Source organism: Electrona antarctica (genome assembly GCF_951216825.1).
Source record: "Electrona antarctica genome assembly, chromosome: 12".
Taxonomy (NCBI): Eukaryota; Metazoa; Chordata; class Actinopteri; order Myctophiformes; family Myctophidae; genus Electrona; species Electrona antarctica.
In genome coordinates, this window is record NC_136793.1 from 18,784,567 (window position 1) to 18,797,753 (window position 13,187).

General features: G+C 41.5%; 1 protein-coding gene across 1 annotated transcript; it reads right to left on the bottom strand.

The window, feature by feature from the left end:
• Window positions 1-1,408: 1,408 nt before the first annotated feature.
• On the bottom strand, window positions 1,409-12,098 carry agpat9l (1-acylglycerol-3-phosphate O-acyltransferase 9, like). Its single transcript, XM_079515629.1, has 14 exons — window positions 11,980-12,098; window positions 11,438-11,627; window positions 10,884-10,950; window positions 7,911-8,059; window positions 6,188-6,333; window positions 6,005-6,079; window positions 4,973-5,062; window positions 4,777-4,870; window positions 4,573-4,688; window positions 3,845-3,900; window positions 3,176-3,261; window positions 2,827-2,955; window positions 2,585-2,664; window positions 1,409-2,154 (listed from the first exon to the last, which is right to left on the bottom strand). Exons 2-14 carry the CDS (start codon window positions 11,579-11,581, stop codon window positions 2,049-2,051), a joined length of 1,338 nt encoding a protein of 445 aa, XP_079371755.1. The 5' UTR covers window positions 11,582-11,627; window positions 11,980-12,098; the 3' UTR covers window positions 1,409-2,048.
• Window positions 12,099-13,187: the final 1,089 nt, after the last annotated feature.

Sequence of the window (13,187 nt, forward strand, 5' to 3'; positions counted from 1 at the left end):
TCCCAGAGATAGAAATGCCATTAAATGGGGGTCCGTAGACTAATGCATGTCAAACTGAGGGTCCTTGAAATTAAACGGGCTGAGAATCACTGCTAGAGCCGTAAACATCTTCTCTTATGGGCGTCCCTGGCATATCTTTTCAAATGGGGGGTCCGTGGTCTAATTAGTGTCAACTTGGGGGTCCTTGACATGAAAAAGTTTGGGAACCACTGGTCTATGCAACTACATGTGCTATTTTGTTGAATATGTGATGAGTTTAGAACAATTTTATACATACCAGACAGAAGTTCCTCTTACAGGCCAACTACAGATTTATGGTCTTAACATTCTGAGCAGTGAAATACCATAAATAGCAACCAGTGTCATGTGAACTGTGCAAGGAGAGATAAGGATGTCAAGCACTAAAACAGGCTCATAAATGGTTCACCTGATCAAGTTTGACTTGGCTGCTTCTGTAAACAAGACGGTCTGAGGACATACTTGCATATTTAGTTGGTGATTTTTGTACAAATTTAGATTAGATTATTAAGTACACTTCACTACAGTTAAAATAATAAACACTGATTTTAACTGTACGCTCATTTGTTCATTCTACCAGGTATCTCGAATCCACACAGAAAACAAAGCAAAACGGTAACTCTGAGTCACCTGGGGTAAGTGCAGTCATTAGTTAGAAATAGTTTGTAATATTCTGGGAAATGGTAACACTATGGTAACCAACTTTGTGTTCCCATGTCTGTGATTTGATAAACATACAGAATGACAGGCTTCCCCCTAATGGCGAGATTAATGGTGAGAACACTGATCATTTGGAAAAACAATATACATTGAGGCTTACTTCAGTACATGCACCATGTATCCATTGCCATTCCTGTTTCATTCTGTTTAAGGAACAAGAGGAGGAACCACACAAGAGAATGGAGGCAGCGATTGCGACACCTCAGGGAAGCAACCCAGCCACGAAAGCTCCAAAAAGTCCAAAACATGTACTCTACTTTAAGGCTATCACATTTCATATATGGATTACTCTATAATTCATCCATGTGCCAAACCCTTGTGCATCTGTCTTCAAATGAATGCTTGAACCACTTAAACCTTACATACTACATAGTATACTTCATTGACTGGTGTCCACCAGGGATCTGATCTGTACTTGTGAGCTCATAGATTGGCTATTTATCGAATAGTTGCCAGTTTTCAACGAATGTTCGTCTATGACAGACCCAGATTAGGGACACTACGGTTCATGTGGTCAAAGAGTTACCACACCGAAGACATTTTCACTGAGGACTGCTTCTTGAATAACTGGAAATGATGTGCCATCATTGAAGTTGTGCCAAACAAAACATTCAAAGGCCTAAATGTGCATCAACTGTGGCATTTTCATAATCAGCACTAAGAGGCATAATCCAAAAATGCTGCTTATTTATGAAAAACTACAAACAGTGAATGCAGCATATTGCAAACGTGAAATCATTATGAATGTACAGCAACACCCACAGTCAACACAAGACAATTATCATTGCAGTGCATCTATCGAGTTTTCAAGTCTTTCACATTCCGATCAGATAATTACAGTATTCACAGAGTTTAACATTCAATTAAAACACTGGCTACCTACACAGTAGACACACCGAAACCACCACAAAACTAGGCACTTCGTCTCTTTCATACAGGGAGATTGCACTTGTATTGTACCCCATGCACATAACATTAAGCCCGATTATTTTTTCTTAGTTGTGCACCGACAATATCAGATCTACAAGCTCATGGCATGGCGCATTGCAATGTGGTGTGAGCTTGTAGATCGAAACATTTTGATACGCGACACACCGTGACAACCAAGAATAAATCCGGCATTAGTCATGATGAGTTCATCACAGGCAGCTGGGCTCAGAGTCCATTCAGTATTATTCCAGAACTGGTAGAGCCAGTCAGACAGTCCAGAGATGCCCATTTCCAGTGTTTCTATACTCCCGTGTGTGGGCATGCACCGTACTGTACGTAAGGCTAACGGGTTCGGCTGGCGTACTGAGCGAAGATGTCAGTCAGTCACTGTTGCTGCTGTCGTCTCCCACCACCATGCTGCTGAACTGTTTTTGTTGTTGCTCTTTAAATGAGTCCTTAACCTTTCCCCTCTTCAGCCCTCCGTCCCTGCAAAGGCAGAAAGGATTCATTACAATAAAGGGTGTGTTCAAAGTGTTTTCTTCCTTCCTCAAAACACAGGGCGCTCTAAGACACAAGCCCAAAGTTGTTGAAAATATTCCAGATGAAATTGCCAGATGTAAATGTGCAGCACAGAGTCTTCTAGCATAGTATAAATATGAAACGCTCCCATTGAAAACAATTCAAAACAAACTGCCTGAGGGAATTACACCTTGGTCGAAACAGCTCCCATTTGCAATTCACTGTGCATTTAGTATTATGTGTGTGTTTCCAGATTGCTCGGACACAAACGGAATTCACGCGTTTCCAGACAGTATGTGTACTGTATGTGTCTGTGTGGGGGGGGGGGGTCTCCACACAGTATGTGTACTGTATGTACATCAAAAGAGGGAAAAATAACAAATTATAATAATCTTACCACTGGAGGTCTACCAGCCCTCCCTGCGTAGCAATGGCTGCTTTAACTCTGTTGGCAAACTGGACAGCATTCTCTCCTTCCTGTCATATTAAAGTAAACAATTACTTTAATATATATATATATATATATATATATATATATATGTGTGCGCGTGCGTGTGCGTGTAGCATGGTACAGTACACCGTGTACATATGGTCTACTGCATATGCACAGTCACATGCATGGGCACATGTTGTACACACCTGTTGGTGCATGGCTGGAAGATACCACACGTTGAGGACCAGGGCCCAACTGGTCATCATCCTGAGCAGGTACTGTACCATACTGTACTTGGAACTGTTCCAGAAGGCATCTCCAAACTTTGGGTCATACTAAATGCAGAATACATAAACGTATAGTTAAAACAATAGATATAAAAATGTATAGGAGTGTAACAAAGTGAAAAAAATAACATCAACATTTTAAAAAGTTGAGCTACAGAAAGTACACTATAACTTTAGTCACGCCTTCTGGGCATGCAAGCTACAAACAAAGAGAAAGTATTAATGTAAAGGTATTAATGTACAGTATGTCACTCTTGGACAAAAGTACCTTAATGGCTACAGGGTATATTGGTCCTCCAAGTTCAAAACTCCCCTTCTTGAACATCATGACAGATGTGTTGTTGACACAGGTACCTGGAGAAGGCACAGATTAGCACTTCAGAAAGAGCCCTTTCCAAATCCACAGAAAAACTGTTTTGCAGTTGACAGCCGGACTGTTGATAGCATAGACATAAAAAGGTAGACGCCGTCTTCGGCTCCGAGGTGTGTGTATCATTCTCGAGAGTAGGCAACATGGAGGCAAGCTTTTGCACAAGCATGGCGGAAGCAAAACCTTGCCAAGCTTTTGAGGAAGCTTGTCAAGCTTCCTGGTGCATAACTGAGTGTAGGGACGTTCAGTAGGCCAATCAGAAGCAATGTAAACATTTTGTTTTCTCATGCCAATAAAGCTCATTTGGATTGAATTGATAAACCCCAGAAAAGTGACTCGAGTGACTTGAGTGGCCTTCCGCACTTCCACTTGACTTCCGCCTAACACTGGAGACATAACAAACTGCAGCGGCCAATGAGGCATCTATGTTTTTAATATCCATCGTTGTTAGGGTCAGGGATACTAGATACAGTACAATCCATGTCAATAACAAACCAACGATAAACCTAATCTATGTATGATCAAGAGTTGGCGATGACTTTGACTCTTCTGCATGGTGAGACTTACCCTCTGGGAAGATCAATATCGGAAGCTTTGTTTTGTCACTAACGTGATCCCTTAACCTGGAAGTTAAAGCAAGTGGGAACACGGTCAATTGAAACAAGGATTATATAAACAAGGATAGGACAACAAAGTCACAATTCCAGCTGGCAGATTCATCAGGCACCAGGATGCAAACTGGAGCTTAAAGTTCCACGGAATGCATTGAAGTCAATGCGAGCCGGGTGGACAAGCATATGAATAAACATGATCTTTTAATGATTGTGCTCTTTGTTAACCACTTAGTTGAACCCCAGCGTCCATATTCCAGGGGGAACATTAGGCAAAAATAGCTGACCGACAAGATTTGGTGTAGTTGTAACTCAAGTCCAGTTCTATAAGATCGATCAGGGAAATAAAACAAGACATGTTACACTTTGTTTTCTAGTCTCTTGTTTTTCTGTCTGCTCACACTGTTATTGAGGTATCTAAGAGCACAGAGTAACTTTGTGACTGGGCTGTCTAGGCTGCCAGAGTGAATACTACCCAGTCAGAAACGTACAGTGTTAAATACCTCAATATAATTATATAGTGCACACATCGAAAGACGAGATTAGACAATGTGCGATATGCCTTTTGATTTTCCTGAACTGACAAGGTCACAATCATAAAGATTTTATTCATAAGCTGGTCGGCTCTCACTGACTACAAATTAGTGTGCAGAGCAGGCACTTTGCTGAATGTGGAAGAATCACCTTTTGGCCACTAGATGGCGATCTTTCATTTCTGCCCTCTCAAACCAGACATGGGGACATGATCTCACCATGGCTCTCTGGACTACTCCCATCAGACCTCCATGAATCTGTCCCACCTGAAGAAAAAACAAACTAAGTTTTTTTCTAAGTTAAAACTATTATGGGTTGGCATAAAGCATTGTAGTTGCCTTGCGTTAGTCTCACCATAGCATAACATCCGTCATTGCAGAGAATCACAATATCAATGGGGCTGGTGTGATTGGCAACACAGATCCCTCCCTTTTTGGGTCGGTTTTCCCTGTGATGATGATGATACAAATATTGTATACAGTATAACACAATATGAGAGGATACGCACATTTTCTGTTGGGATTTAAGAAGGTGGACAGGTTTCCCTTACTTGTTGTGATAGTGAATGGTAGCAGAGAGTCCCCTGGCACAGATTCTGTAGCACATGACATGAACCCACTCACTCAGCCAGTACTTTATCCTGAGAACAGGTAGGTATACAAGAGAGAACCGGAGAGAGACGTTTATTTGATCTGTGGTAACCGACATTGGAATTATCTAAGCTTAACCACACTCACGTTTAAAAATATTTAAGAATAGCACAAATGTAAAATCTACAAGCACACAACACTCACTCGCTACATGTTGTGAGCTTATAAATCAGCTATTTGCTACTTTTGCAGGTCACAAATAAACCCCAAAACATAGTAAGTTGAAATATGGAGATACAAGGTTTCTGCCCGAAAGCAACGATATGAAACATACATTTATTGCATATAGAGCAACTTGTAAATAATACAAGATAAAAAACTACTGCATTACTGGCGTTGCGCCGTGTAAGGCTGGAACTGAAACAACGTATAACATTAATTAATTGAATTAAACAAGTCTATAACAAACATACTGAAGCATAGCCCTGGAATAGCAGGGCTGTAGGTCTTGTTTTTGGTGCATCATTCTGATAGTCTTGCTTGTTTCGTTTACATTTGAAAAACTGGGGCAGAAAGCCAGACTATTTGTTATAAGTTTGTTATTGAGAAATATGCATCATCTCTCTCAGCTAGGGGTCCTTGGCCTGAAAAACATCAAAGACCCCTGGATTAGGGACCATCACCAATTCGCCATTGGGTTATAGTCAGTCAGTGGCCGGTGTCTTTCTAAGAAGCAGACTATTGTAGATAGCTACAATAGTCAATGAAACATCAGCTACATTCGCTGAAAATAGCTGATCCACAAGTTCATAGTGTCGCAATGTTAGCTTTTGATCAACTATTTTTGGCAAAGACATTTGGGAAAATTATGGATTGTGCATTTTTTTGTTAAGGGAGGAATCTAAGTAAGTCAAACTTATTACAAATAGTCAAATATTGTTAAAACTACACAATATACATATACACATTAGAATAGTAAGTGCTATATTCACCTCCAGTCTGGCAGTAATCCAACAGCAGATGTACCTATGACAAGCCAGGTGAGACCAATGGTGGCCAGAGTTATCCTAGAAGACAATAAAACACTGAGCATTTTGCTATTGAGAAACCTTGAGAGAAGGGAAGCACAGTCTGATAACGAGATTAGCAACACACAGTATCTCTGATGCGTGTACCTTAGTGGGGCAAGGATGCAGTATCTGACAATGACACCCAGACCATAGACCAGAGTGAGTTTCGCACTTATGTATTGGAAATGGTTGTTGGTGCGAGTCAGCAGGTTCCACAACACGAGCTCTTCAGATGTGAAACGCTGGGTCACCTGGCAGCAGAGGGCAAGGGGGTAAGGAAAACAAAAAGACTCCAGTCTATGTATATTTTCCTTTTACGAAATGCGCAGCATATGGCGATAAGATACTATAATACGTCGAATCCATTAGAAAAATAAATCAACCCCGAAGAAATGTACAACTTTTCGGTCTAAAGGGTCACAATTATGGTAAACGTAAATATTACATAAGAGAAATTAATAGAACAGAAAGTCACCGGTTCACCTCCTGACCCTGGTCTGTGTTCTAGTATAGAGAGTATGCACATGCATGATTTTCCCATCAGGACACTCCCCCCTCATCTAGACTGAGTGGCAAAACATTGAGCAGCATGGAGTGTTGGGAGTTTGGAAGCGCTCGTTGGAAATCACTCAACCGTCCTGCATACCACCAGTTTCTAAATGTCACATAATGCAGGAGGCAGCAAAATGTTGAAATTGAAAACGAGCACTTCCAAACTCTGACACTTAGAAAAATAATCAAATCCAGGGCATTTGACAGAAAGTAGATCATAACGTTTCTATGAAACAAACTTTGCAGATAGAAAGAGGATAATTCAAGCTTTTCGTACAGCCGCAATGTTGGTGAGTTTAACATTGTTTAATGCAATCAGACAGGACTTTGTTTGGATGAATGGGCTGTCAAGGTCAGAATGTAGTTTTTTGCCACTCAGTGGGTGTTCCCGCATAACTTCCAGGTACGATGATGTCACACACATACCCTCTATCCCTGAGCACACTTAAAGATGTGCAATAGTGGCTTTTTGTTTCTTCTAAAACAGATGCGTTTCAGAAGAAAGTTTTCAGCTTTCAGTACCAGCCCCGTCAGGCTATGGGATCTACATGCAGCTACTGTTCGTGTCTTGCAGAAGGCGAGGCATAGAGAGAGAGAGATTGAAAGAGAGGCAGTGGCGACCAAGCCAGGAATGTCATAATTTTAGGGGCAAGGCCACATGGCGTTTGAGGGCACAAAGGCCAAATGCCAGGGCAGATATAGATCTATACTACTCACACGGTGCTCGGGTGGTGCAGTGGTAAAGTCCCTGCCTACCACCACAGAGGTTGTGGGTTCAAATCCACCATGGTGCATCCGGCTTTGTCGGGCATCTATGCGAATACAATTGGCCCGTGTTTGGGGGAGGGAAGCCAGGCGGGGCGGGTGATATTTGTCACTGTATGTAATCCCACAGGCTGGGCACCTGTCGGCAGGGAGTGTTGGGCGGGAGGCGTAGGAGGAGGACGAAGGCTCCATGTACAGTATGTCCTCTTGGTGGGTGAACCAGTAGGATACAACAGCAGTGACACAGAAATGCGTGTGGGGAGGAATCAATTGGCATAATGACTAAATTGGGGAGAAATAGGGGGTAAACAAAAATAATGGCTACTCTGAATTAAAAGCCCAGTCCACAGCAATGAGTTCCAACCAGTTGAATTCCCTGAATTGACCCCGTTGCAGGTCGGTGCAGTTTTGGGATTGTGTTGCAAGTGGTTGAAGTTGCAATTCATTGGTGTAGACTTATAGCACTACGTTAGATACATTGTCATAATGTTAATGACGGAATTAACCTTACCTCGTCATCCACAATGCTCTCAATGCCACCGCGGTAGAAATAGAAACAGTCACTGAGAGTGAAGTCACCACCCACTGGTGGTTTGGGGCGACTTCGTCTCAACTCTTCAAACTCTTTCTCCAGAGAGGAATCATTCCTCTGAATGAGACCTGAGAGAGACACAGCCATTGTAATCAACTCATGAGCAAAGTCAACATCTGATAGGAATGGTTCTCAGTTGTAATCTGAAAGATAAGCAGCCTGCTGGCACCATGCATTGACATCTTTTGAACAAGTGAGAGGAAATAAAACACATTTCTATTACTTAAAACTTCTACGAACCACTGGTGGTCCATCCACCGTCCATGAAGGCATTGCACATGTTTTTAGTTTCATCATTTTATTTTGGATAACCTTTGACCACAAGTGTTGGCATTTGTGTGGTAAGAGGCCAGTTGGAATTAAATAAATCACCACAATGATCTGAGGCGGCTTGTGCTTCAATATGAAATTACTTAAAGCTCAACGGATACAGAAAACAATCAGCTCAGGGCCAGGATCCACAGGCTGTCAAGATGAAAAGACATCCCCTTGTGAAATTCTGGATGAGTTGTCAGACAGAATGCTAATTAATGGTATGGTGCTCCGTCGTTCAGCCACCGATATTCACACTAAATGACTCGATTGTCGATCGGCAATTTACCCCATCTGGAGAAACTGATCATGTATACCATTTAAGTGGTATAAAAGTCAGATATAGTATAATATCGTTTTGCATCGTTGCGACAGCCCTAAACATGCTCCCCTTCCTCCACACAGGAACAGTTTCGACATGGGTTTTGAGTAACATAATTTTGGAAATATTCAAATTTTCCCCTTACGCACAAGATCGGTATCAGCCAATCGTGAGAAAAAACAATCAGTAATCGGTCCCAAAAAACCTGATCGGAGCACCTCTAATTAATGGCAAAAATGTCACACGAATTACAATGTAGCAGGTTTTTACCATTTATCACAGAGACTTATAATAAGCAGGTAATCTGCAGACACAGTGTAGTGCAAGGGTGGCCAAAAGGTAGATCGTGATCTACCAGTAGATCACGAAGGCTGTGCAGGTAGACCACATGACATTCCATGCCACATGAATTAAGGTGACTTGATTGATATAAAAAGGGCCTGTCAGCTCAAACCCACAATGAAATACTTTGTTTTCAAGAGTGTTGGGCTCAAACATCAGTAGCATTTCAAATAACATAAAACAAACAAATAAACCCCTACCAATTCCATTAACCCCTCTCTATTTCCCATTCCTAGTGTGTTTGTCTTATATGTAACTCCAGCAGCTCTTTTCAGCAATGAATAATGCTTTTTGTTTTGGGGAGATCTTGTTGAGCTGGTCATTTTGAAAGCAGCTCTGAATTCAAAATAGTGTGGGCACCCCTAGTGTAGTGCCTCAGTAAGGATCACAGGTAAACCAAGAATCTAGTCAAACCTATAGAATATGTATAAATAACATGCCATTTGAAATACATCTTAACCTTTGCACAAGTCTGCATGGTCGTCAAAACTAGGTCAAGTGCTACAGGCTAAGGTGGAGTCTGAAGAGGCGAGTCTTCAGATTACAGCGGACAATCAGAAGTGAATCTGCAGAGTGCAATGGTCTGGCTACAGTAGGTGACTCCATGAGTATGACAGAACTCTGGGAATGGTTGTCTAACCATTCCAAGACAACTGTAAGGGTTGACAGTGACAGACAATACTGTACATGGGGGGGAAATGTGCAATGATTAAATTGGGGAGAAAAAAAATGCAGCTTAAAATACTAAATCTTTTTGATTCAAGTACACAATTATTCTCACAGGTGTGCAGCAGTGGAAAGAGGTTTGTGAGCCACAAAAATGAGACACCACAGACTGTTGGCCTTTCACACAGTTACCGCAATTACAACATTTAGAAGATGAGATAAAACAAAGGGCAATTGACAATTCCCATTAAATTGCTCCTGAACTTTATGACCAGCAATACATTGAACTAAAGTTGAACTCATCATACATTCTAAAGAGGTCTGAGACCTGTGGAAAGTCTCCACTGAATACATTCCCCTCTAAACAGGTCTGAGACCTGTGGGAAGTCTCCACACTGAATCTAATAATAACATAAGGGAATAGACCAAGCCTCAGAAAGAAAGACTCCTGGCATATAATGTTCTGTCATAATTAATGGATAGGACGTCGGACCAAAGATATGCACCCACATTTTCCCAGTCTGTCGCTTGTGAAAACTTTTACACACTTTGGACTTTGAAGTGCTCGCTTTCTAACACACCTAGTCGTAGTAGCACCCTCTGCACTTGTATTATACCCAAGTGAATGATAATGCACTGAACAACTTCTTGTGAGATAGGCAGATTTCCAGAGCCACATGAAAAGGTTATCATATTCATAAACACTCTCTGGCAAATCACTACTAGAGGGTATCATGCAGTCTACCCTTTTCACAATCACTGCACAAGCCAAAGCCATGCACAATATATCGAAGCATTAAATCTGTGTGTAAAGCATTTTTATAGACTGCAACAAAAATGACACAGCCAAACTCCCTTTCTCAGACACAATGTGTGGAGTTTCCATGTTGCTGAAAACCAAGAATTTCTTTAACTCCTCAAGCACAAGGGCTTGTCCAGGCTTGAAAGACATTACAAATAATATAGATACAGGAAACCGTTTGCACAACAACCACAACAGGATACGAGTAAGTAGATTGGTTAAAATAAAGCACCAACTGTCACCGATTATTTAACTAAAGATACTGTTGTACATTATATGTATATATTTTACTTTTGTTCATACTCCCAGATAGAGGTCGTTGAGGTGATCGCCAGCCAAATTATTCGTAGTTAGGAACCAAAAGGACCCTTAAAACTCTGAGTGTAGGCTACAATGGTCCATTCAATTTGTACACTCAAACCCCAGATATCCTTGTCATTGTGCTCACCATTTGATGCAGATTCTTTGAGTGTCGTCTCATCTCTGCTTGCCTTCTGTATTTTCAGAGTGGCCCACTGTAGACAAGACATTCACATTGTATTTTCAGAGTGGCCCACTGCAGACAAGACATTCACATTGTATTTTCAGAGTGGCCCACTGCAGACAAGACATTCACATTGTATTTTCAGAGTGGCCCACTGCAGACAAGACATTCACATTGTATTTTCAGAGTGGCCCTACAGACAAGACATTCACTCATTGCCATTCTCCACATTACAGTACTGGTTCTCAAAGTGGGTTCCAGGGAGGGACCCCCCGGGGTTAACGGGGGGGGGGGGGGGGGTCCCACTTAAGCCCCATTTATTTTCAGATATGATTCAAATCATACATTTCTCGCTCTCCACAGCTACATTGACAGTGGGTTCCCGTATAGTTTAGTTCGATGCACTTTTTAATTTCAAGGACCTCCATTAAGGGTCCATTGGGACTCGACATTGTTAAGCACCACTTTAATGCACTGGGATTCATCTGGGATGGATGGCAGACTTGAAAAGACATTACCTCTAAGGTTTTGACCAGGATGCTCATGTAGACCTCAGAGATACCAAGCGAAAAGCCAAACATGGCTGGCGCCATGATGAAGGCCACAAGGAGGTACAGCCAAATCTTCAGTCCCTGCAGGGCCATGCTCCACAAATCCTCCATCTCTGCAGTTCTCTCTGCAAAGGCTGTAAGTAAAGGGTCCTTGCTCCTTGTAGCCCATGAAGAAACAAGGGGGGGGAAAGTCACTTCCTCATTTAGATCCAAGTTTAGATAAACTTTAACAAAACAGAACTGCATGGTACAAACAGAACTACATGTACCCATTGGAAACATTTCAATATCAGACTAGCACTGCTAGTAACTAGACCATTACTACTACCCCCACTCAAGGCTTTTAACTGAAGCAGTTCTTCCCTCTAATGTATATTTTACATGAATTAGAAACAAAAGATACAATCTCAATTAGTCTACATGTAAATTACAGTGGCCTATACTTTCCATAACATACTTCCTTTACCGTCTAAGTCAATGCACAAACTTTTACGTTGTTCTTAGCCTACCTGTCAAGCGTCCATGCCCCGTCCTACATAAGAAACAAACAGGCCTGGGAAGAACAGCCCATTCAACTGAGGTAAACGACACCAAACACGCCTTTTAACTACTTCACTTCTAGACCAAAGTTCACCAAGTTGTGCACAACAGCGTCTCTCTGTGGCTAAACAGCGAAGTGTCGCATACACCTGTCAACTAAGGTGAAGGTGAGTGGTGGACTAGGTGGACTGGACACATGCTTTCTGAGAGATATCAGTCACTTTTTTTTTGCATGATATCAATTTGACATCAGTAAGTTGTCCCTCTCTGAATGCCTGGATGATTAACCCCACCCAATGGCCATTAGCCTACAGAGGGAAATTCTATATAGGCCTACCCTATATTTATTTATGTATTTTTTTTTTTTTTTATCTAATTTGATACAATTTTACATACAATTTTTGTTATGTGAACTTGCCCATTGGTGCGCTTTGAGCACAACAACTTTGAAAACCACCAGCCCCCAATCCAGGCAGAGAACCAGGGTTCAACTTCAGCAACAACAGTCCTGATGAAGACTATATATTGATATTGTCTTCACCAAGAATAACTGATTTACAAGCTCACAGTGAAAACCAGCAGTCGAAATTATGGGTGGACCCCGTCAGTGGCATAGGGTCAGTGGTCCACCCAACACAACACTAGCAGCATTAGCAGGTGCACAGACGGCTACGCTATAGCCATCCGACAGAATCAGCAATAATTAACTTCACAGGTTTATGAATGTCATTTATTTGTTTTTGTGCACGCTCCATGTTTTTGTTTGTTTAGTTTTTTATGATAAAGATACAAGAAGAGATAAGAAGAAAAACACAGGATAAAAACAAATAATCAACTATGTCATAATGCTAGATTAATATCATCTTTGTGAATAAATGAGGCTGAATATGTGATAAACAAATAGTTGCTCTCTTTATCCAACCTCGACTTTGGCTTGGGCTGATAAGCCTATACCCTCAGATGCATAAACTTAGGGCAACAACACATTGTCTGAGTGATATGCTTATGCAGGTTTACATGCTGTATGGCATCATGCCTATAATACGACTCATTCACAGCCATGCTGATAAATCGTGCTCCCTCTCATTTAATATTAAAATCAACAAGAATTAGATATCATGACTTTGGTTACCAACTACAGCTTTCACTTCTAGATGTTTCCGAGTGTTGGTGTGAA